We start from the raw sequence: 26,621 nt of genomic DNA, 5'->3' as shown, positions 1-26,621 counted from the left end.
CCAAGGGGACCCCAAACTAAAACTACAGTCAAAGGGAAACTCCCCACCTAGGATGGCCTCCAGGGGGCAGTGAAGGTATAGATGTTGCAGCGACGGGCTCCCGACAACTCCTTACACATAAATTTGCAGAATGAGGATAACAAAAAAAACCAAAAAAAAACAACCACATGTGGTTTTAATTAATTATCGCGCCCGTGTCTGGGCACGATAATTGAAACCACATGCCATGGTGCACGTAACAGACACCAATAGACCATGGGCAGAGCAATGCGCCCGCCTTTGGCCTATTGCGGGCTCTCTTTGTTAACAAGAAGCACGCAAAGTCCAATCGCGTGGCACAAAAGGATGAGCACACGCACGAGCGTGTGCGATTCCTAGTTCATTCTCTCAAGCCCCATTTTTCACCTACTAAATGTCTCGGACTGCGCACTGCAATGCTAGGCGCGAGACCTAATAAACTTCTTTTGCCAAGGATGAGATAGATACGCCTAGCCTGTATTATCTAACCCCATAAGTGTAACCCATATTGGCTGATAAGAGAGCTAAAATACTCTACCATATCACATGATACTTATGAGAAACAAAGAAGTCTTAAAAATAGAATGTAAATAAATGTGCTTCTAAAATAAACCTGTGGAAAATTGCAGAATCCAATTATTCAAAGCTTCTAAAAGTAACCTGACAGCGTGCCTCTACTAAGCATAAGTGAAACTGTGACTGATGGGAAAGATAATTAGATCTAATCTATTTGGTATTTAGTGCTACTCATCAAATGAGTCAGGGATAGATTAATGTTGAGGGAAGATAAAAGTTTTCGTACCTGCAACTAGTTTTGTATTTTGAGTCAATTACACATTCAGATGTGACCCTCCCACCTTCCTGATGAAGAGATGGGCTAGCTTTCTGGATTCGTTTTTCCCCTATACTTCTTAGCTTTACATTCATCGCCTCACTAAATACAAAATGACATCGAGGATGCCATCAAAAACTGGATTCTGCAATGTGGGAATTGTGGGTTTTGGATGAGTGTTACCACATGCAATTCTGACCAAGTCTATGTTCAATATCCAAAACTTTGAAATTTCAATAAACACGATATGGCGAGCCCAACAACAGTAGACAAAAAAAATCACTGCATGTGAATCTAGAAGTGTCTGAAACACAAAACGTTTGTTGCAGGCAAGTAACATTTTCTTTTTTTATTTAGGGTTGCTTTATATTCATAAAGTGGCAACTGCATAATTTTGTTAAGTATTCTGTTGAACAACAAAAAGTATAACACAAAAATATGAAATCATATTTTAAACAAATCATTTTTTTGTCTCAGTTATTTTCACCGCCTCTTGTCAGTCAGTGCACACCGGATTTTGATTCGTTTGGAGGATTTCTCTTAGAGGATGTGAAAAAAGAAATAAAAAGAGGAAGCCGTCTGGTGAGTGAAATATGTAGTCTTTGATTTGAAGAATTATTATAATCTTGTTCAACTGAAAATAAAAATACCACCCAGCCGCTCATTACAAGCTGTGAGGAAATCTGATTTGGGTGTAAACACTAGTTTCCACTCAACTCTGGAATATGAGGCTTCTTCAAAAAAATGTTCGCGTAAAGAATTCCTTCATTCTCATTTTGCTCGGTAGAACCTACAGAAATGTGACTTAGGATAGGGTCAGTATTTAGTGAAAGAACTGCCGAAATCTCTGTCTGTGTAAACATTAATATCCACAGTTATTATACATTTTTTTCCTGTGGAAAAAACTTGAAATGAAGAGAGTATCTTAAACAATTACTGATTCCCACAGTACTGGTAATTCCAACGTGCTTGCTGTCTAACTATGTTAACTCGCTACTTCTAACAAGCATTTACAATGCAATGGCCTCAGCTTTGTTAAAGTTAGAGCTATTGGCATTGCAAATGGCATTTTTTTTTATTTTTTGTTTTTTTTAAAAACATAAATAAATGGTATTGTCATTTACAATTCCAATACGTGATCATTAGAGAGTAGTAGAGAGTATTAGCGTACACAGAGCCACACACACAGAAAGCCACACACACACACACACACAGAGAGCCACAAACACACACAGAGCCACACAGAGCCACACATACACACACACAGACATTCCTCAGTCTAGGTCAGCCAGACGCCCATCTCTGCCCCGTAACGCCACAGGGAACAGAGGCAAGAAAAAAAATTAATGGAATTGTAATTTACAATACTAATAGCTTACTCTCGCAGCCTACACAATGCATACGCTCTGCGTACATCCTCCAGATGTGTCTGCAATGCATGCCTTCACACCACCCAGTACTACCTTAACACCTAAATCAAATCAACAGGTGAGCAATACGCCATCCAGAGCTTTCTGCAAAGCCTCCTCACACCATCTAAAGCGATGTGCATACCCTCCCCACCACCAGAGGAGGAGTACAGCCCCCCAGAAGCATGTGTACAGCCCCTCACACCTTCCAGTGCCCTGTGCACACCCTCTTACATACCCAACAAGGGATACAGCCTTTAGAACCCCGTGCGCGCCCAGTTCACAATATCTAGTGCACTTTGCGCGCACACTAGACCTGGGTTACAACCCTCAGAAGCCTTTCATTGGCCTACTCACACCATCTAGTGACCTGCTCGCACACACACACACACCAGACGAGGGGCAAAGCCTCAAAAACTCACCATCGGGCCCCCTGTGCACACCCTCTCACGTGCCAGATGAGGGATAGACGGGGCTAAAACTGTCACAAAGTCGTTGAAATGTCACTCATAGTTACACTTACGCTATGAAAATGTCACACATAGCAATCTAAAACCTCGGCAGCTAAGCACCAGGGGTATTCACAATACAGTGGGAGTGGACTACTTCCCTGCCATCGTTTTCAGGATACCCATTAACCGCTGTTGATGTCCATGTTACATTAACAAGCATAAATGATTTTTTTTGTTCCCAAGTGAAAACGTACATAACTTCCTAGCGCTTAACTGGACACAAGCTTAGTTTTAAATGGCGCATGCACAATCACTGTGACGCACGAACGTCGCCTGCTTGTAGCTCATGAATTTAGCTGTGCTAATTCATGCGCGCTGCCCGATTCTGCTCACTGTTCGGTTTTTAATAGATTACGTTACTGATGCAAACGGCGCCCCACCTCTACTGCACGCATTGTAGGCTGCAAACTTACAAAACATCGGGTCCCAGCACGTGCCTCGATATAGATTTTTCGGCATTTCCGAACAGATGAAATCATTGAAAATGAAAGTTTTTCACGCGCGCCCATTACCATCACTGAGTCGTGCCCTGAAGCATTAAAAGGTTGCTAGACATGTGTCATATAGTTCTTGTGAATAGAAAGTCTTAACAGAAACAAGAGAGGAGAGCTGCTCACGCTGCCTGCATGCGCCAGTCGGCCCTCTGATTGGTTAATCACGAACACCAATGGTAGTGTCTTTTGGTAGTTGTCAACCAATCAGATAGCCGACTTGTGCTTGCAGGCAGCGTGATGGGGGGCGTGTTTTGGGCCTATGACGTCAGGGAGGGAAAGAAAACAAAAAACACACCCCTCTATCCCAAAAAGACGGGGCTTGAACGGATTGATGCCCCTCTCCTTCAATGGCTGGCCTCCGTTTAGGAAGACAGCCAATGGAGAAGAGGGGCGGGTTCAAACCCCACTCTAGGAAAACATTAAATCTCGGCTGCGCAACACTGCTGCGCAGTATACGCTAGGCCAAGACCTAAAAGGGACCCTGGTATCTATCTCCCTGCTGGCTGATTAAGCAGTCTCGACTGGAAAGGGCATAATTCCCTAATATGAAAATGCAATTTAAAAGCATCTGTCCAACTCCTGTTCTCATGTGTTGAGCATTAGTATATTCTTATGGTGTGAGGAGAAATGGAAGGTAATTGTATTCCTGCTTAGTCAACTCTCAGAAATATGCATTAATCTGGATTTTATCCAATTAACATGGGTAGAGGCCTAAATTGCTATACACAGACGAGATAATAGGGAGTTTAGTGATTGTGTTGGATCGCTAATGTTAGTAACAAGTAACACATCATCAATGAACATTAATAATTTTCCCTAGAAGAAGCCTTTATCCCTGTAAAGCTACAGTTTAACCCAATTTATGTGCCCAGCGATTCCAATGCCAGATAGAAAACTATAGGCAACATATGGCTCCTTGTCAAGTACTTTTGTTTATACCAACATAATCAGAAAGCTCTGTATTTGTATTTACTTTGGAAATAGATTCTCTGTAAACCAACAGTATGCTAGAGCAAGGTTTGGGGCCTTGATTTGTTTTGTTAATTGTAAGTATTCATGTGCATATTTCAGAGCAGATTTTCTATTAACCTATTAAAAAACTTCTGGAACAAAACATCTGCAGAGATAGAGCACTTACCTGTCATACTGCACTCAGAGGAATTAGTTATCAAGCTCCTATGAAAACTAGAAAAATCATCTCTTGAGGATATATGGCCGGATTTTGGTGGATGGTACTCCAGCCGTCAGAGTGCCAAAGGAGATTACCTCTGCCACTCTGATGGAGTAGCGTCTGCCAGATTCAAAGATGATGCCAGCCCAGTGGTCATCTTTGTGTCTTGAAGGGAACCACCATCATGGTGGTTGTCTTTCAGGTATAAAATGTTTGGTGAATGTCTGTCAAATTTTCTTTACTCTGGCTTGATGCGGACTACTGCGGTAATGGGGCTAAGTGCAGTAAACCGCAGGCTCATTGGCTGAAAAAATAGAAATATCTAATTATTTAGGGTTAAAGATAGATATGGCACAGTAAAGATAACTAGTAAAAAAATCTGAAAAACGTTCAATGTTTTTATGCCCGGTATACTTGCATAGAAGCTGAATATTGGAGTTGAAGTTTTGTATCAATGGGTGTGACATTCCTAGATTAGGGTGAAAAAGACATGCTGGTTATTGGTGTCCCACATTTATACACCACTTGTGTACACAACTGGCAGATTATAGATATGGATTTACTGTCTTAAACTGTGGAACCAGGGAAGGGTGGTTCTCCTTTCAAGCGTTCTTTCCAGGCTGTTTTTCAGTCACCCCCACTGCAGAGTCACCTCCATTCTGGGCCACCGACAACAGAGTCCCAAACCAAAGAGGTATGAGGTTTCTGCACCTGGCTGCCATTAACACAACTGAAGAAGTAATTGGGGAAAGACTAAAAGGCAGGCCTAACAAAAAGGCTTCCTCTTCTTTCATAGAGTCTCTAATCTCACCTCTGAAAATCACCAAAAGCATTGTTCGGGTTGCCTGACCAACAGCTCCTTGCTAATAAAGTATATCTAAAGGAAACCTATCTCTTCCCCCTTCTTTTTAGTGGCTAGGTCGTGTCCCTCCAGCGGCAGAAATAAGAGCAGCTTCTGCTTATGCAAGGCCAAGAGTATCCAACATGGATCCCACTGGCATCCATTACTCTGTCTCGCATACTCCATGAGTGGACCTCGCAGGCTGCACACATCATCTTTCTTAACATGCAATCAGAATGTTCACTCTAAGCACTGGGTAAGTGCGTAGAATCCGAACTTTTCATGAGTGTGCCAGAAGGCCTCTGCTTCCCTGACTCATATGAACAGGCCTTGTCTCACTAATAATTCTCAATACATTGTATTCTGCCAGCAGAACTCCACATGCTAACTGCACAACAGGGCTGTAGTTCATTCTCAGTAAATGAGGGCATGCTTGGTGCACCCTTCCAGATCACATGACAAGTCCTCCACATTCTCATAGTCCGGGAAAGGACTGGGCTTATGTGCACATGCTAGATTAGTTTGATGCTGGGTCCAAAACTAAAAACATCAGGAGATCAGATATATGTTCAAGACAATTATTAACCCCTTCGACGCTCATGACGAGCTCAGCTCGTCATGAGGTACACCTCTCGTACGCTCATGACGAGCTGAGCTCGTCATGAACGCATAGGTTTCCGTTAAGCGTTAGCGCACAGCGGACATATGCGCTGCGTCGATGCGGTTAAATTGTTCTCTCCATCCTCTTTCTTCATTATCACAAAACGGAGGATGTCAAAATACATGACTTGAGGGTGTGCACTGTACAAAACCTTCTCTTGTGTTTGATTTAATAAACTATGCTCCTGTTCATGAATAATAGGAACCTCAGGCCACCCAAAAAGTTTTCGTAATAACTTATTTGACTCCTAATTCACCGAATACACCAAACACACATTTTGAATGTTGAAAAGACTTGATCATACTTTAACAATTTTGCTGCAAGATGTCTCTAAAAATGTAGGTGTTTCAAAAGTTAAGAGGTGCTTGACACCCTAGTTACTTCCTTTTTCACTTGAATTAACCTTAGAACACATGCTTGCCTGTTGATCTTAATTTTTTTAAATGTCGAGTAAACAGCCACCCAGTGTTGCTGTTGACCAGGGTGCCGCATGTAAAGTTCAAGAGGGGGCTTGCGGCCCCCGTGCCGGGTTTAGAAGTTTACAAGCATATTTACTTCTTAAGTCATTGAGTTAACATTTTCAACTGTGACAGAGCCGTACAACAAAATTAGAAGCACCTATCCTTTAAAGGCTGCCAAGACCTGTGCTATTTTCCTATCTATGTATATTACATTTAGAATTTTAAGGCTGTTCGTTTTTGTGTATTCGTCATTGGTTTATGTTGCACTATTGTAAGTTCCAGATGATTATTGAGTCCAAGACAACTTCTAATTATGAATTTAAAAACACTGTAGATTAGCACAATAGAAGATCTTTTGAATCCGCTGTGTGCTCCTGAATGTTTCTATTGGAGCGTTGTTGTTGGAAATATATTAACTTATTCATTTTGACAAACATGCTTGCTCTTTGTTACAGGCAAATCTACAATAGTGAAGTTTTCTGGGTTGTTTATCTGCAGGTTGTGTAGCAATCCAAGTGAACCAATTGGTGTTGTTGAGACCCATAGTGCCAAGTCATCAGCTGTACTTAATCTTTATTTCACCTAGTTGGGAGGGAGAGCGGATGTAAATGCTACCTAAATTTGTTGCAAGGTTTGTTGTGTAAGGGAAAAGTAATAGTACGGCACACAACATTGTTTTTAACACCAGTTACTGTGTAGTTCAGAAAAATGTGATCAATGGTTAAATATTTTTCAAAGATCTGCACTATCTTATTGGTGGCTGCCATGTAATAGATAAACACACATACAGCTTCAAGTTCCTGTCTCTGTGTGGAACAGTGACAACACTATAATACTATCTCTTGTTGCAAAATGTTCCCAAATCTGTTAAAAGTCAGATTTAGCATTCAACACTTGCTCAGTGCTGTTTTATAGCTTATGTGATTTAGAAAAAATAAATATGCAACACAGTTATTCTTATCACCCAAAGTACAGGACATATTGTTTGGGGTTAAGAATTCCACACCCCTATTCTACCATTTTTGTGATTGATACTTCCTCCTCCTACCTCTCCTTTGAGTTTTGGCTATGGTACAGAACCATTCCCTGGTGTAAAGTTTTCCCCATACTGATAGAGGTTAGTATACAAAGGAGCAATCAGTATTTTCACCCATGCTTCCATGTTTCCTCTAATAAAATTGCTTGAAATGTCTTTAGGTCTGGAAAGATTGAAGGATAGAATAACGGAATCATATCCAAATGTATACTTTGCATGCCTATTCTTGTCCAAACTATCTTGATAAATATGGACTTATTAATCAAACCACAGAGTATGTATTGTCCGCTGTTTTTTCCATTTTAACATTTATTTGATTCCAGTCTTGTGCTGATCTTTTGACATGCAATCTACATTTTTCTAATTATAAGGTGTGCCCAGTAAGAAATGGCTTATCTAATGAAGGTGTTCGTGTTAATGATCTGAGCTCTTCCCAATTAATGCAGAAGAACTAAGTTTGTTGTTTCAAATTAACTGAAATAGACAGAAGTGTTAACCCATAATGCATTCAAGCTGTTATTTGGTGGTGGTCCACTTAATTACTCGATTGTTAAGAATCTTACTGCTGTTAAGCTTTACCACAACAATATTTGCAGAAGTAGGCATCTGCTATTTAATGTGTATTCTTTGTGATATTGGTTGCTTTCCCTTGATTGTATCAAACCTCCTTTCCAATTTCGAGGAAGACTTCTGAATTCAATGTAGGATTTATTATGTCTCAACCCAAAAGGTTTTATATGTGAATTTTTATTTTTTAGTTACCTATTTAATTTCTTGCTAACACATGCAGTCCACACATATTGTTAATTTTTTAGGCTATTGCTGTAAGTGCCAAGGCCAGTGTATTATTACTAACCGACTTATAGAGTGACGTGCTATACAAGTGCTAATTATAAAAATAAAGTGATGCGCAAAGGATTCCTCATAGCTTCTGTAATGTGTCTCTATAGGCTCACAAAAGTTAGAAAACTGCATTGTTTAAAGAAAATACAGGATGCATCTAAAATTGCACTTTAAAAAAATATTTGAGGTGCTCAGTGAGGAGTCTGTGGTTACTATCTCTTGTTTACTTGAAAAACGAAATTAATTAATGCAGTTGGCTTTACATTTACCATTCATTATACATTAGGAACTGTGACTAATATGTACTAATACATTTGACCAAAGACTCAGAACGAGTAAACCCCTTTGATACATCAGCTCCATGACCCAGTCTATAAGTTAATATGCTAAAGCGCAGAAAAGTTTAATATAAATATTTTATAAACCCATCTTCCCAGATTTGCTCACAACGTTATTGATTTGCACAGATGGGGCAAATTGAAGATATATTAGCTAAGCAAATGAACTGCTCAAAAACAATCATTCATTTCATTCATTTTCCAATCTTTATTTCGGCCATTTGGCCATAAAAGATACACAATACACATATACAAATAAGAATCGGTGCATTTACAATATAAAACATTGGAATAGTATGCTAAAATACATTAAAAGCTATGAGTCTTAAAATTAGGGGGAAACCAGGGTCTTTAAGATGCGATTACGGGTGTGCCAAACATTAGTAAGAAATTTAGCCAGAGCAAACACAGTTGGGCCTGAGACATCAGATTTTAAAATCCTGTACATTGGTGCATATTCCCTGCCGCCCATATTTCTTATCAGTGGCAACAGCCAATATTTCCTTGCGGCCTTATAGGCTGGGCAGAAAAAAGCCACATGTAAATCAGTCTCCTCCGTGGCATCACAGGCCGGACACTGCTTGGTGGAATGGGGTGATGACCAGGAACTAGTAAAAGATCGAAATGGCAGCGTACCGTATCTCCATTGGAGGAAGAGCTTTCTGGCCAGCACTGGGGAAATGGCATCCAGGACCCCCTCAAACCTATATAGGTCCTTACTTTGTACAAATGCTGACGATAGTGACCCTTCGGCCTGACGGCTTCCTATAAGGGAGCGAGTCAAATTCAAGGCCTTATGCCTAGTCCACAAACTTATACGAAATCAAGGCCCCCCAGTTCTTCGTAAACTCATCACTCCCTACAAATCCACCAGATCCCTTCGTTCGGACACAGAAAACTTCATCACTACCCCCAGATTCAAGAAAGCCCGCTCAGGAGGAAGACGTTTTTCAGTACAAACTGCACGCCTTTGGAACTCGCTCCCCCGCGTCCTGCGGCTCGAACCACAATACCTGCGCTTCAGGAAGCGACTGAAGACTCATCTTTTTCCCCAATGACTCCTCTCCACTCATTAACTGATCTTCTGTCCCCCCCCAACCCCCCTTTTTTTTACTTTGTTTTGCCCTCGGTCCCGCTGAATTTAAGAGATAGGGTTCCTAGCGCTGGGATACCTCAGGGTGACTATGCGCTCTACAAAAATAAATAATAATAATAATAATAACTGTCTAGGGCCCTAGCTCGTTTTTGTTCAAAGTATGCATTAGCCAGAGATCTTTTCGAGATATTTGTTGCGGCGCTGGCAGGATCATACCATAAGTCGGATAGCCCTAGTTCCATGCAAATGTTTTGGATGTGTTTTATCCACGGGATGGGGAGCGCTTTTGGGTGGGTCAATAATTCCAGCAACTCCGCCCTGTAGGCTGCAAGATTGTTACTGCTCCACAGCCTACGCCAGAAGGCTATGGGTCTCAGACCTATTTCTTCGGCTATTGGTCGTAGACCTAAATCAAGCCTTAGGGGAAGGAGCGGGGTGCTGGGCGGGAGTGCGGCTATCTGCCTAATAAAATTATTCTCTGTTAGTGACAGACTGGGGCATGATGTGTGTCCCCAAAGTTCAGCCCCGTACAATGTCGCTCCCCTGGCCTCGGCCTTGTATATCTGGATCAGTGACCCCAGCGGGCGGTATGAAGAACCAGTCATCATCCGGGCAATACCCCCGGTAGTTTGCGTCAATTTGAGGTTTGCCCTATTCTGGTGGGATCCCCAGGACATGGTTTCGTTAAGAGTCACACCAAGATATTCAAAGGTGGAGACTCTCTCGAGCCGTGCTGCTCCTAGTATCGGGTTCGGCCGCAGTTTTTGGCTCGGGTTCAAAACCATGAACTTTGTTTTGGTCGCATTAATTTCCAACCCCCTGTCAGTGCAGAAGGTCACAAATGAGTCGAGGATCCTCTGTATCCCCATAGGGGTTTTAGATAGCAGCAGGGTGTCATCTGCAAACATTTTTGCAGGCACCCTGTTGCCATTTAATTTGGGAGCGTCGGTATAGTCAGTGGCATTCAAGTGGGCGATTACCCCGTTGACGAAGAGGCAGAACAGGGTCGGAGCCAGCACACAATCCTGCCTTACCCCCCGGTCAACGCGGAATCTTTCAGTAAGCTCCCCGGACCTTCCACACCTCACTCGGGCATAATTATTATGATGCAGCCTCTGCAGGATTAATAGGATGTCCGGGGGAACGCCCATCTCTGCCAGGACGCTCCAGAGTTTCCCCCTGGGGACCAGATCGAAGGCGGCCCGTAGGTCCACAAAGATGGTATAGAGACTGCCGCCCTCGAGTATTGCTGTCCTCCAGTAAATGATGTTTAGTCTAAAAACCTGGTCCACTGTGGAAACCCCCTTCCTGAATCCTGCCTGGTAGGGGCTGAGGACACCCACCTCCTCTGCCCAGTCCTGAAGCCGATTCAGCAGAACCCTGCCGAACAGTTTCTGCGCAACATCGATTAAGCTAATGGGTCTGTAATTGGCTGGGAGGAGAGGCGAACCCTTTTTAAAGATGGGCACCACCTCCGCCCCCAGCCAAGTACTAGGAATTTCCATGCCACTGAGCACTCCATTAAAAAGAGCAGCAAGATAGGGGGCCCAAACAATAGGTTCCTGTTTAAACAGGTCTCCAGGCAGGCCATCCAGTCCCGGCGCCTTTCCAGAGGAAAGTCCGGCTATAGCAGCCGTAACCTCGTCCAGTGTTATTAAATCCCCTTCATAGTCTGGCCAGCCAGCCCCGGTATCAGAGATTGATTCTCCTGGTTCAGAGCTGTATAGGGACTGGAAATGTACCTGCCAAACCTCTGGAGCAATGTTTGGCTCAATTGCCAATTGGAGATTTCCCGACCCCCCACTCACTATCCTCCAGAACAGCCGCTGCTCTTTTGTTGCTAAGGCCTTAGTGAGTTCTTCCCACTTATTTTCCTCCCATTCAGCTTTGGCATGGGCAACAAGTTTCTTATAAGCCCGTCTTCTTTCTCTTAGAATATCCCCCCCTAAACCCTCCTTAATGGATCTGATAAGTTCCCCTTTTGCCCTTCTACATGCTTGGTTGTACCATAAGAACTTGCAATGCTGCCCCCTACTTGGTTTCCGTGCATTAGTGAAGAGGATAGGGGCCGCTGCTTTTATGAGGCCCTCATGAGCCTTACCTAGTTGAGCCTGGGCATCTTTGTTATTCACCTCGGCCTCCAAACTCCCCACAGTTTCCAATATTGGAATTATTCCCTCGTAAAGCATGGGAAGTTTCTTCTCACTTGCAGCCAAATGCTCCCACCTGATTCTTCTCCTGCTGTTTTCCAGGAGAAGCGCTGGTTTGCTCCCCTCCAGAGCGATCGTTGGAGTCTGAAGGTCAGGATGGACTAGGTCGAGCTCTAGTGCATTGTGATCACTGTCTACCCTTTCCATTACCCTAAAGTCTCGAATGGTTGACCACTTCTCTACTTGGGCCATGACATAATCCAAGCGAGACTCTCTTCCCCCTCTATTATAGGTGGTTCTGCTGGGTATGTCAGATCTCATTCGCCCATTGCAGGTTCTAAGTCCGAACCTTAGGGTGAGGGCTGTGATTTGTAATGCAAGTGGGGTCCATGCCCTCGGGGGTGGGGGGGAGCTTCAACCGCGGACACCGCCCATCTAGCCTCTTCTTCCAATGGGAATCCTTCTAGAAGACCTGGTAATGGCTCAAAGTGAGAGTTAAAATCCCCTCCCACCAGATAGAATGAGTCCCTCGATAGCTCGGTTAAATAGTTCGTAAGTTCAGCTATGGTCGGCGATTCCTTGGCAATACCCACAGGCCTGGAATAGATGTTGATTAGAACAAGTTTAGCTTGATTTGGCCAGGATAGTGAGACCGCAAGAATGTCGTCAGAGCTGACTGATAACCGTGTAGCCTTACAGCCTAGATGACAAGCAACCCATGTTGTGAGCCCGCCTGACGGTCGTCCTTTACCCTCCCACCTAGCTGGGATGAAAAATGACTGGAAACCTTGATGCCCATGGTCTTCTCTTGCCCAGGTTTCCTGGAACATGCAAACGTCTCCAGTCTCAATGTAGTTCGCCCAGTCGGGATCGGTCAATTTGTTGGCCAATCCGGCGACATTCCACCATATTAATCTCAAAAATCCTGGGGTGCTGGATGTCGTGCCGGAGGGATGAACAGAGACAGTTTCAGGTTCTGGGTCAGTCAGTTGTTCAAGAACATTGCCATCAGTGGGGGCGAATGGCTGGGGGAGTGTTGGAGAGCCAATCGCCAGAGTCACAGGGATGTTAGTTGGCAGTCAGTCAACCCCATCCAAACCATTCAGGCAATTGAAGCGATTGAAGTGAAAATAGGGTGTGTCAGGTAGTTGGAAGTTTGGGCGTCGGGCATGATCTGTATGCCTGTGTCTGCGTTCCACCCTTGTCCACTCTTCATGATGTTGATCGTAATGCATGCGAATTGGGGGAAAGAAAAAGGATACTGGCAGGGTTTGGATAGTGGAATCCAGCGAGCGATTTACTCCTTCGCAGATGTGCAGAACAGTGCCCGGGTCTTTAAAAGTTACCAAAATACAATCCCCTATTATTGATTTCCTCGTCTTCCCTAGCCAGGGGACCCTTCTGACCATGATAATCTCAGTATTGAATCGTGGTGGCAGGGGTCGGTTCCAATTCAGCCATTTGATGACTTTTTTCTTCAAGGATTGGAAATCTTCATTTTCTCCTCTTTGTAATTGAGGGGCGCCTGCTAACACCACCGTGAGCCTGTTGGCTTCTGGCGGCAGGTCCGGTCTCCGAGGTCTTGGGGCGGGTCGGGCCGGAGGGGAAGAGGAAGTGTTATCAACTTGGGGAGATCAGAATTAGTCCCTGTCTGAGAACTATGAGGGACAGTGTGTAGTGGTTCAAGAGGCCTATTAGTTGAGTTGTTTCGTGGGGCCTTGAATGGCCATAAGTGGCTGCAGGGGGGGGGGGCAGTGGGTATACCCTGAGAAGGGGCTTTGGTAGTACCCTGCTCGACTCCAGTTCTCAGAGGATTGGCTATGAGAGGATTGGACCCCGTACCTTTGGATTGCTTACTAACTAAGGTGTTCAAGGTAGTAAGAGATGCCTCTAAGATGGTAAGCCTTATCTCAACTTTTTTCAGGCTTTCACTGATGGGCTGTAAAAGTGAACGAAGTAAGAATTCAATACTCCCCAGAGATGTAGGAGAAGGTTCTATATTAGACGTGTTAGCCACTGGATCGCTAATGGTGGTGCCGTGTTAGAACAGATATCGTTGAGGGGGGTATCAATAGGCGCCATATCATTGTCCCTGCCAAGGGAGGGTACAGTTTTGAGTTTTTTGCCAAAATCTAAATGGGATAGTTTAGATTTCCCCTGTCCCCCCCCTTGTCTACGTTTGCTGGGTGGAGGACCATGCAACTCCACCACAACACTGCTTTGGCTTGCTTTTCTTGTTTTTATTCCCCGGGGGGGTTTGGGTAACCAAATACACTGCCATATGGGATGATGTGGATGGGGCGATCTCTGTAATCTTTTCATGCAAGATACCGGGGGTGTTCGGAGTCTCCCTTAATAATAGAGGAAAGTCCTCTGGTGTTAGGCAAAATCTACTATCAGTGGCGGTACCATCCTCTTGGGAAGTGGGATACGGGATTATGTCAGTAAGGGGCCTACTCTTCATGGATTCAATAGAGCGGCGACGCTCTGCCCTACTCCTCTCCAAGGAGTTTTCTTTGCCCCCGTCTCCTTTGGAGGATTTAAAATAATTGTCCAACGTGCCTGAGTTGGTTCCCCCCACCCTTGAAGGGGTTTCACAATGTGCTGGTGAGGGCATCTCCGTATTAGAGTCCTCAGTCGACAGGAATTACGTAGTATCAGGAGATGAAAGAGGGGTGGCCCAGCCCAGCCTCTTTCGGCCTCTGACGGCCACAGACGGTCCCGCCCTTGTCCCGGGCTTCTCCCGGCGCCCTCCCGCGCGCTCCCGCGCAGCGGGGGCACTGCTTCCTCTATGTAGCGGTTCTATTGGGTGATCAAGAGTGGGCCGGACTGGCAGGGAGAGCAGCCCAGCTGGTCAATGGGCGCGCGGGGGCTCCTGGTCCTCGGAGTCCCCCACTCTCGCTCGCAGCCCTGCCGGAGAGGTTGATGCTTTTCCCTTCAGTGGCGCCGCAAACCGCGAAGCGGGACCCGCGTAGCGGGTCCGGCGAGGCGCGGCGGCAAACAGGAGCAGGCTTCCGTACAAGGAAGGTTGGAACAGGCAGGCTTCCGCAGAACAGGGGGGCGGTATCCTCACAGCTCCGCAGGTATTCCGCAGGGCGCCAAGCCACAGCCCTATTTGATGTTGGAGAAGGGTGGGCGGGACCGGCAGGGAGAGCAGCCCAGCTGGTCAATGGGCGCGCGGGGGCTCCTGGTCCTCGGAGTCCCCCGCTCTCGCTCGCAGCCCTGCCGGTGAGGTTGATGCTTTTCCCTTCAGTGACGCCGCAAACCGCGAAGCGGGACCCGCATAGCGGGTCTGGCATGGCGCGGCGGCAAACAGGAGCAGGCTTCCGAACAAGGAAGGTTGGAACAGGCAGGCGTCCGCAGAACAGGGGGGCGGTATCCTCACAGCTCCGCAGGTATTCCGCAGGGCGCCAAGCCACAGCCCTATTTGATGTTGGAGAAGGGTGGGCGGGACCGGCAGGGAGAGCAGCCCAGCTGGTCAATGGGCGCGCGGGGGCTCCTGGTCCTCGGAGTCCCCCGCTCTCGCTCGCAGCCCTGCCGGTGAGGTTGATGCTTTTCCCTTCAGTGGCGCCGCAAACCGCGAAGCGGGACCCGCGTAGCGGGTCCGGCGAGGCGCGGCGGCAAACAGGAGCAGGCTTCCGTACAAGGAAGGTTGGAACAGGCAGGCTTCCGCAGAACAGGGGGGCGGTATCCTCACAGCTCCGCAGGTATCATTCTTCCTTGCTTTTATAATTTCTACTTATTAAGATTCACCCCTCCCCCACCCACCCATAGTTCCATATTCTTCCAAATCCAGGCCCACATATGCAGGTGTCTAGATGATCTTAAGCAACATAAATCAATTTCACTGCCCATTATATATAAATTAGTTGAAATGCTCCAGTGGGGTATACTGCATTGAGCAAGAATTGCATATTTCCACAAAAGCTCACATGCAAGGTATTTTCCCCTTTCCCCTTCACAGTAGTTGCTGTGAGATAATTGTGAAACAGATTTTAAACAACATAAGACATTGAGTTTTCCTTCCTTTTCACTCAAAATGTAGTGTTCATTAAATGTCTATCTTGATTCAAATAAGTGCAAATATATTCCTTTCATTTATACAGCTAAGACCTTAATAGGACTTCGCTATACATACTCTAACATTGTTATCCCAAACAAACAAGGTTATAGAAAGGTGTCCTTCTTTGGAACACTAAGCCTCTACTCTCAAAGAAAGCAATATTGGGTACGTAAAGCCTTTGCCACTGAGAGAGAAGTGAATCCCTGTATCGGGAGATGGGAGGAGGATCTGTATAGGGAAATCATCCCATGAGCATGGCCTAATACAAATATGTGAAAGATTCCAAATAGACGGGGAGTCACAATATTGAATTTTTAATATTGACCTGCACAAATATTAACTCCACAATATCGACTTGTCCTACACCACTAACGAAAGTAGATTTGGGATTCATAGTAACAGTGAATCTGCATTTCAATATGTATGTTTTCCTTGATGATTCTCAGGCAGACTATATGATGGAGTGATATTTGTGCAGGTCGCATTTATGTCCTCAATCTTGTGACGTACAATCTCCACATGTACTGGGAAAGCATAAAAATAGGGTATATATTGGACCTTAGTTGTGATATGTTTAGGGTATTTATTCGGGCCAATCCACAGCATGCTGCAGAGGATGTGGCCAATAGAGGGATGTGTTCTACATTTTCCAGAGTATTGGTGATCTATGCCATTCTGATTTTGTAATGTTTTGTTTCAATTAGGAAAGTGTCAAACAAAAGTATCACATACTCACTCAACATATACATTTTCAGAATAAGTTACAAACCATGAATATTAATTTATCATACCTCTATTGAAAAAATAAAGTAGCCATAATAGACCAGGTAATTTTGACCAAATCTCACGGGAGTAGCTAAAGAATAACAAAGGAGAGCCGTTCCCAAGCTGGTGCCCATATTTTCATCAGTTTGCGGCTAGGGTTATTGTAAATAATAGTAATTCCATGCTGCAAGAAAGGATACATTCCTGCCTGCATGCTTTATAATCGGACGGGTCGCTTTGTAGCCATCTGTGGCAGATTGAGTTGAATAAATGTGGCACTCCAAAATGGTGGTAAATTTGGACATCAGCTCCTGGCCCGTTACATCCAAAGCAATTAGAAGTTTTACTGAAGCCCCTTTTAAACCATCTGCTTGTGTGTAATACAGATAATTTAGACCCTTCAATGATTGAGCTTTCAAACGAGATACATTAAGAGTGTATTGAGCGAGCATATTACTAAGCCTAATATCCTCAAGAGAGACACAGGGAGACCCAGATAAATAGACCACGTGTTCTCCAAGTACTCAAAATGATGTTAACATTGCTATTACTCAGATGGATTTGATTTAAAAAAAAAACCCTATTGAACCTCATTTAGGAATACAACAGATCAAGAAACCAATTATGCGCCAAAGAAACCTCATTGGTAGAAAAATGCTTGAGAAAGTCCTTCAGCATTAAATACCTTAAGAAGTCCTACCTAAGCATGCCACATGAGTTCTGTAATTTCTCAAACAACATGAGGATGCCATTGCAGTAGAACTGACCAATCTGTTCAAGTCCTACATACCTCCAGGACCTTATATAGCTATTGTTTTTGAACAACTGCATGTAAGGATTGCACCCCAGGGAAGTATATTGATTAACCTCGAGATATCGCACCAGGCTCTAATGACTAGCCAGGTTTTTTTAAATCAAAAACAGTGAGTGTTTTAAATCTTTTTTTTAAAAACAATGTCAATCAGACCTTGGAATCGAGTCAGCATGCAACACAAAATATGACAGTCTGGAAACAGATCCTCAAAACACCATTTGCATGAGGCCCTAATGGCTGAAAGTCTAAGAGCGAAGGAGGAGAGAAAAAGTGAAGCCAAAGTGACAAAGTGACAATCCACCCACCCATTCGGGGGTAAGTTGTACAGAGCTAATGACACATCGAAGTGTTTTTTTTATACTGCCAAATTAATTTCTCCCAGTTTGACTCGACCTTTTTAAAGAAAAGCTTTAGTGGGTAAAGCAGTATGGTTCTAAACAAATAAAGAAAATGTTGCAAAATAACCATTTTATTTAAACTGCATCTCCTGGTTAGTCCCAAGTGAAGTCTATCCTATTTCTGCAGTGATGCCAGCGATTCAAGGTATACCACAACCTAATTAGGACTGATTATATCCTTCGTACTGAAAGATATTACGTCCCCTAGGTAGATAGCAGATCTAAGATAGTGAGGATCTGTGACTTCTGGAGATAGATTTGCAATAATCTGAGTTTTCCCAATCTTTAGTTTATAACTGGATAACTCACCAAACTGGCCAGCATCACATTCGATAGTAGAGACGATATCAGCGGAGATAGTGATAAAAGTATTGGAGAGAGATGGCAGCCCTGTCTGGTCCCTTGATTAATCACAATCCTGTCTGGAAGGCTACCCATACAAGCTACCCACATCATCAATGTGATATACAGGGTCTTGATACAGGTTATTTAAATAAGTACCAAGACCCATATGTGCCTTGACAGTCCACAGAAAGCCATAGGAGACCCTGTCAATTTTTTTTTTTTTTACACATCCAACAAGATCATCCTGGTGGACTCCCTAAGGTCTACCGCAGCCTCCTAAGCTAAAATGGCTAAATTATTATGAAATGTTGTGACCCGTGTTGGATTGAAGCCAATACATGCCACAATAGAGGGGCCCTTTCTCTCTCTTTTTTTTTAAACACTACAATACACGTCTCCCCCAGTATGCTGGTACCGAGCATGAAAACGGATGATTAACGAACTCATCAAAAATAGGAACAATAATTTCAGAAAATACTCTGGTCCCAACGCTTTACTAGAAGCCAGCTGAAAAAGTACTTTCCTAATCTCCCTCAAAGTAACTGGTACATCCAATATATCACGCTGAAAGGCTGTTGTTTGAGGTAAGCTCGTCACCTGCAGATGGCAATCGATCAAATCTTGTGAGGGAGAGCAATCCTCTTGATATAAAGTTAAATACAATTTCGGAAAAGCTGACCGAGGGATCGTAGTACTTGCCATTATCTGGCCAGACACATTTTAATGTTTGAAATTGAGTTCTTGCTATGCTGTCTCTAAGCTGAAATAATAGCAAATGTCATATTTCTCCACTGTTCTCAGAGCAGGAGACCTGTTTAGTCTGCCATTTTCTGTAGGCCCTATCCCACATTAATGTTTTAAGTAACGTGGGTGGTAGTAAGCTGTTTGAATGTTATCCCGACTCTTTCTGACTTCCGTTTCAATAGAAGTATTCAGCTTCTACTTGAAGGAGATTAGTACGTAGTTGAGCCTCCAATGTTTTCTCTGCTTTATCTCACTGTACAACATAGCAAAGAGTCTGACCTCGGACGATGACTTTCAATGCATCCTATACAACCGTTGAGGGGGCCAGCCCTCGTTTAAGCTAATAAATCCCCTCAACCAATCTGACATGACATGACCTGGGACTGAAATAGGGATATGACTAGATTTAATGTGCAATGGTGTGGCAGTATGTTCTGAGACGATCAGCCGATTCAGTTGTATAGCAAGGGCCGGGGCTATAATACCGGAAGCAAGAAACATGTCTATACTGGACAACAAGTGATATGAGGCTGAATGAAATGTAAATTCCCGCAGTAGTCCCCGGCACACCCACCAAACGGCGGAGAGGGCACGTGAATCAATAACTTGTTTTAGTGCAGACCGCAACTTCTTCATGCGATCATATATATGCTCACTGCAACAAAGATGTTGAGTCCAAGCCAGGTTCGAGTGTCAAATTAAAGTACCCACAAATAAAGATTGGGCAGCACCACTGGCTCAGCTCTAATAACGGGAAATAGCTGACAGCTGACCTCCATTCATTCTAGTTTGTGTATACTGCCTGCAACGCTATCCCTCGCTTCTTGGCTTTCTGCTTTAAGAGTAAAATGCTGTGACTAGTATGCGTTCTTAACGCAAAACCACTCTAAAGACACTGGTGACGAATCTTTTTTTGCCGAAGCATTTCTGACACATTGCTTTTCAACAATGGCATTCAGCAGGTATTTTTGTTTAATAGGTGGATTCTCCAGCTTTAAGTCCAACTGTTATTTGTTTTTTTTCCTACTTTAGGAGAGGGGTGCCAGGTTTCCCTGACGGCCCCTTGTAATCTTTTCCTCCTTCCCTTTTCAATGTAACTCCTTTGTGACGCTCCACTTCTGGCTTCATCCTTGTTTTTAAATTCCCTTCTAGTGACCCCCTGCCCATCCTTACCATTCCAGTCATCAATTCCTACCCCATTTTCCCTACTCACCTTCATTTTACCCTCATGCTCTTTCTTCCTTTCAGTCTTCCTCTTCACTACTAACAAGTTTTTTTCCAGTCCCCGGATTCAATACTAGGCGCGGCATTCCTTTTCAATGAAAACATTCTATGTTCATAGAACATGTATTTCGTCCTTGTAACATTTAGCATGTGTTTGTAATTTCGGAAATGTGTCATAATGATGGAATTATTCTGCCATGTCCAGTCTAGACCACACCTTCTGGTCCTCACGCAGAGCACCAAAACTTCACAATAATAGATGATGCTCCAGCCAACACCTTTTTTGGTCTCGGCTAGCGTAGGCTGCGCCCATGCGCAGTCTCGCTGGCGAGATTTAATGATTTGAAGTAGCGAGGTTAAGCCCCGCCCCTCTTCTCCATTGACTGGCCTCCTAAACGGCAGCCTGCCATTGGAGAAGAGGTCCCAGTGACTTTCTTTTTTCCATCTAAGCCCCGTCCTTTTGCGATTGGGGGGCGTGTTTTTTTACTTTCTTTCTCCCTTCTTCTCCATTGTCTGGCCTCCTAAACAGTGGCCAGCCATTGGAGAAGATGTAAACAACAGTCAAAAACACGCCCCCAGTCTGAAAAGGACGGGGCTGTTTTGCCAGGGCTGGTTTTTGTTCCCGCTCTGACCTTGGGTGCCCGGGCCGCATTCCACAAGACATTTTGCAGGTGCTTAGAAGGTTTGTTTTTCATCACCCTGCGGTAGAAGAGCAAACATGTGATCCAGATTTACTAATTTTGGTGCTTTTCTTTTTTTACATTAGAAGGGAGTCAACAATGTTCTAAAAGTTAGCAATCCATATTGTTCAGGCATGCCCCTGCATCAAATGCCTACAACTACAATGCCTGCGCCGCTGGTCTTCTGTTTTGATGTGGACGCCGGGCTTCCCATTCTGCTTCACTTCATCAGTTCGCACAAATGTCAATGAAAACGCGTACTTCTCGCCAAGCTCTTTCCCAGCCAGAGACTTCAATCAAAAGAGCAGCAGCGGAACGCTTCCAAATAAAACGTGAACTCTTGGTGTACTCCTGCACCCATCCAGGATTCAGGGAGGACTTCCGGCAAGAGCAATGCCCAACGGCAAACAAAGCGTGGTAAACAGAAGCATGCAGCTGCGAGGCGACAGAATCTAATTTCCCCCTGATCCGAGCAGCGCACTAGCACGAGAGGCTGCGAGTCTGGGAGGAATCCTTCCTCCAGGAGGCTTCTTCGGTACGGAAGCAGGGCAGGCAAAAAATGGTACTTTGCAGATTCGCCGTGCACTGCCCGACCGACGCCCCTCGGTGCTTGAGGAAACCCGGAAGAGGGGCAGGGAGACGCCTCGCCGCGATCTGGGGTGCAGAATATGAACCAGATGTGCCCGACAAGTCAGGGAAGGGAGGCGGAGGACATGACGCCGCCGCCGAGAAGGAAAGCAGAGCCCGGAGGCAGGAGCGCACGGGCCGCATTCCACAGCGCAGTCCCCGGAACACACAGGCTCTGGGGCCACTCGGAGGGCCCAGGTCTCACCTGCTCCACGCAAGGCACCGAACACCCCCCACCTCTCCACTCTTTTATCTGGGTGAAGGCAGACCTGGGCGGAGAGTGGGGGCAATAGAGACAACATGAGGATGCAGGAACTGTGTGTGTGTGCTCACACCACATGAAGTGGCATTTTTATTTCTGACGGTCCCTGTAACATCTATGAAGTGTTTCTTTCGACTGTTTAATGATAATAGCAGATAAACTCCTTACTGTGGACTCGCCCAAAGCTGGTTGCAAATTAAGAACTCGTATGTTCCGATTTTTAACAGGCGAGGTAGAATGTTGTGACACCAAGGGGATCGTGTCGTCTTCACCCCTCACTAAATTGTGTCAAGCCATCCAGCAATGCCCAGCACGCCTTTTCACGGATATTTCAACTAAACAAATTAGGCACAGATTTAATCAACAGACCACGTCCGGGTGAAAGGCTGAGACGGCTCTGTCTGTATTTATGCCAGCGACTTGCACACCATACCCAGATCTCACTTACTAGCGTTTTATTTTTTTTAGGGAATGGAGTAGGTCTGTGTTGAGCGTAGGAGAGCTACATTTTATTTAGCCGCAAGTCTTCCTGTGTATGTGGCTCTGTGTGTGTGGGGGGGCTCTGTGTGTGTGGGGGGCTCTGTGTGTGTGGGGGGGACTCTGTGTGTGTGTGGGGGGCTCTGGGTGTGTGTGGGGGGGCTCTGTGTGTGTGGGGTGGCTCTGTGTGTGTGTGTGTGTGTACGGCTCTGTGTGTGGGTGTGTGTGTGTGTGGGGAGCTCTGTGTGTGTGGGGGGCTCTCTCTGTGTGTGGGGGGGCTCTGTGTGTGTGTGTGGCTCTGTGTGTGTGTGTGTGGCTCTGTGTGTGGGTGGCTCTGTGTGTGTGGGGGGGCTCTGTGTGTGTGGGGGTCTCTGTGTGTGTGTGTGGGGGGGTCTGTGTGTGGCTCTGTGTGTGTGGCTCTGTGGTGTGTGTGGCTCTGTAAGTGTGTGTGTGGGGCTCTGTGTGTTTGTGTGTGGGTCTGTGTGTTTGTGTGTGGCATTTGCGAGAGATTAAGCTACTGGCATTGTAAATGACAATGCCATTTATTTATCTGTTTTCAAAACCAACACATAAATAAAAATGTTGTCATTTACAATGCCAATAGCTCTAACTTTTGCAAAGGCGAGACCGTTGCATTGTAAATGCTTGTTCCTTAATGACGTTCTGAATGATTAAGTAAATACCTACTTGACCTGTTGATGAACGCTTTGGAACCTTGACAAGAGGTCGGATAACATTATCGAAATTCCACAATGAAATGCAATAGAACATAAGACAATCTGTTTGCAGGATTGTAGCAACTAGGTGGCACACAGAGCCCAGTACACCTCGTATTGATCCTTATCTTTGTGTAATTTTCAGAGATGTAATTCGTGTAAACAGTCAGGAGCTACAGTAGGCTGTGATGTTTCCAGTTGCAAGAAGTCCTATCACTATTTGTGTGCATTGAAATGCGATGCCTCAGCGATTGAGGATGAAAAGAATGGAATATACAAGTGAGTATGAAAAAAACATTTTTCATTTTTACTAAACTATCTTTACCTGCCATTAACACTTAATCGCCAAGCCTTCTACAGTAGTTTGCATGCATTTATTATGTCATTATGTATTTCCCTACACAAAGAGCTCTTAAGTTCTTAAGCACTGTCAACCTAGCCGGTTTCTTTAGTTTTGGAAAATTTCAGTTACTATTCAGCGAGCAGTGTTACTGAAGTGGAAACATAATGAGAAAGTTTGTTTTTTGAGTTATTGTGATGCAAAGAAAAGCCCTCTGGTTGCACATATACCATAATATCATAAGTTATGCACATGGATTTAGTGCATTTACAGTAAGTTCAAGTTCAAGTTTGGCATTTATATAGCGCACTACTCACCCAGAGGGTCTCAAGGCGCTTGAGGGAGGTGGGGGGTTATGTATCAAATATCCAGGTTTTGAGTTGTTTCCTGAAGGAGAGGTGGTTTTGAGTAAGGTGGAGATGGGTGGGGAGGGAGTTCCAGGTTTTGGCCGCAAGGTAGGAGAAAGATCTTCCCCCCCATGGTGGACCTGTGGATGTGTGGTATAGCGGCGAGGGCTTGGTTGGAAGAACGGAGTTTGCGGGTGGGGGTGTAGAAGGAAAGGCGTGTATTGAGGGATTCGGGTCCTAGATCGTATAGTGCTTTGTGTGCGTGGGTGAGGAGACGGAACGTTATTCTTTTGTTGACGGGGAGCCAGTGGAGGTCTTTCAGATGACTGGAGATGTGAACTCTGCGGGGGACGTCTAGAATGAGTCTGGCAGATGCATTTTGGATACGTTGGAGTTTTTTCTGTAGTTTGGCTGTGGTTTGGGCATAAAGGGTGTTTCCGTAGTCTAGTCTGCTAGTGACCAGTGCGTGGGTTACTGTTTTTCTTGTTTCGATGGGGATCCATCAGAAGATTTTTCTGAGCATGCGTAGGATGTTGAAGCATGAGGAGGAGACTGCGTTGACTTGTTTGGTCATCGATAGGGAGGAGTCTAGGATGAAGCCCAGATTACGTGCATGGTCCGTAGGTTTGGGGGCGTTTCCCAGAGCCGGTGGCTACCATGAGTCATCCCAAGCAGAGGGGGATGATCCTAATATGAGGACTTCCGTTTTGACCGAGTTCAGTTTAAGGCGACTGGTCTCCATCCATTCGGCCACTTCTTTCATCCCTTCGTGTAGATTGATTTTGGCGGTGTTTGAGTCTTTGGTGAGGGAGAGGATCAGCTGGGTGTCGTCTGCGTAGGAGATGATGTTGAGGTTATGTTTGCGAACGATGGATGCGAGGGGGCTCATGTATACGTTGAAGAGTGTGGGACTGAGTGAAGATCCTTGTGGTATGCCGCAGATGACTTCGGTGGCTTCTGATCTAAAAGGGGGGAGGCGGACTCTCTGTGTTCTTCCTGTGAGGAATGAGATGATCCAGTCCAGTGCTTTTCCTTGAATTCCGATGTTTCTGAGGCGGTGTATGAGGGTGTTATAACAGACTGTGTTGAAGGCTGCGGAGAGGTCAAGTAGGTGTTAAGGGTTAAGTGTGCTTGCTCCAGAAGTAATGATCTATTGGCCCAAAGTGCTTCAGAACGACAAAAGCCTTTGGCCGGTGACCGAAGGCTGGTAAAGGCTGCTGAAAACTTTGTTGCTATCCCTGGTCCCTGACACACGCTGCACTTTGGGGACTACCCCTGGAGGGGCAGAGACGCCACAAAAGCCTGCTTGCAGTCCCGCAGCACGGGAGACCGAAGGCTGGTGAAGGCTGCTGAAAACGTTGCTGCTATCCCAGGTCCCTGAGCCCTGACGCATGCTGCACTTTGGGGACGACACCTGGAGGGGGAGGGACGTCACAAAAGCCTGCTTGCGGTCCCAAAGTGCAGGACGCACTCGGGGCTTGCCCGGGCGAAGACGGGCCTGTTTTTAGCCCGTCAGTGACCGACAGAGGCCGGGCTGGGCCACCCCTCTAAGGTGGGTGTGCCGCTATCTAGTGATTTCTAGGTCTGTTGGGGGCTTTTTTGTTCCTGTACCCTATTGTGACTAGACCGTAAGTGAGATTTATAAAAAGTCATGGTTAAAAGAAAGTCGGGCCCTACACCGAGCACAGCAGGAACGCTGGGAGGACAACAATCATTATTGACTTATTTGACCAGTGCGATGGGGGCCATCGAGGAGCAAATCCACACAGAGGAACAGACTCTTACCCAATGACGGCTGGGCCTTATTGTGGAAAGTAACACTGGAGGGAGCTCAACTATTAACTCTATGTGTGGGGGGCAAAATGTGCAGGGAGCACAACACTGTTGTATTCAGGTGACCTCAGATCTCCCATATGAGAGAGATCTAGAAGAGGTCCCCCAACCACACCCAAAACGATGTAAGAACCCCGAAACGAGGGAGGGTGTACAGGTGGCTATAAATATTGAGAAAAGCCCAGTGATGCAGGGTAAAAAGCTACTTCCTAAAAGAAAGAAGACCTTAAGTAATCACTCCAAAATAGCGGGAGCAAGTGCTTCCGCCTGTGCTGGGAGAGCTAGTGCGAGGAAGCACACTGTAGGACAAACTCTGGAATTAGACCACATCGATAAGGAAGATCGATAATTTACATAGCTTTGTGGTAGAAGCCTCAGGGAAACTAGGAGATGGAGTTGCTAAGATAGAGGGGTGTCTGAGAGGTGATATTAGAGCTACCACAGGAGTGGTGAATATTATACAGAAGGATAACCTCCGACTAGGTACACTCCCAGTCCTCCAGACTCCTGTTAGGATCACAAACGTAGACAGCTCTAAGTCAGCTATTGTGCATGATACTACTCCTATGCCCTCCCAAAGATCTAATGGCACTGGCAATTATTTACCTCCTCACAGTATTCCTAATCCTCCCTCAGTAGAGTAGCATGGCATTAATAGTAGAGCCGGGGGACGTCTTTTTGGGCATACACCTCTCCCTGAAAGTTCAGTTACTACATACCTTGACCTACCACCAACGGCTACACCTTATGTATTAATATTAGCAAATGCCTTCCCCCCCCATGCATGAAGCAGAATATGAAACATGGGAGAGCCTTTGAAATAAATCTTTACAATGGGTAGAAAAAAAACCGGTCTCTCTGACCCATTATTTAAACATTTCAAAATGGCAAGATGGGTTTCCTGGGTGGGTAAGGGCCAAAAGAGCCTTTAGGGAGATTGTATTGTCCTAACCTTTAGCTACCCCATGCTTGTGCATGCAATACTTAAGAGGATAGGAAATGTATGTTTTAATCATATAGGGATTAATGTTTTACCCCTTGTTGCTTTTTATTTGCCCCCTGTGGAGGAGAATTTTAAAAAATATGTAAGGTACCCGTCTGTTGGTAGTAGGAGATCAACCGAA

The 26,621-nt window shown here is 45.2% G+C and overlaps 1 protein-coding gene across 4 annotated transcripts in view; it reads left to right on the top strand.

Annotated features, from left to right (window-relative positions):
• Window positions 1-26,621, top strand: part of PHF11 (PHD finger protein 11) — a 534,242-nt gene that overhangs the window by 58,458 nt on the left and 449,163 nt on the right. For all 4 annotated transcript variants that reach the window (XM_086934974.1, XM_086934973.1, XM_086934971.1 and 1 more), the window contains exons 2-3: window positions 1,328-1,432; window positions 23,123-23,256. In XM_086934974.1, the coding sequence (XP_086791100.1) occupies window positions 1,328-1,432; window positions 23,123-23,256 (239 nt within the window). The remainder of the gene's footprint in view (window positions 1-1,327; window positions 1,433-23,122; window positions 23,257-26,621) is intronic.

Source organism: Lissotriton vulgaris, chromosome 8 (genome assembly GCF_964263255.1).
Source record: "Lissotriton vulgaris chromosome 8, aLisVul1.2, whole genome shotgun sequence".
NCBI classification, from domain to species: Eukaryota; Metazoa; Chordata; class Amphibia; order Caudata; family Salamandridae; genus Lissotriton; species Lissotriton vulgaris.
This window is presented reverse-complemented; position numbering and strand designations above follow the sequence as displayed.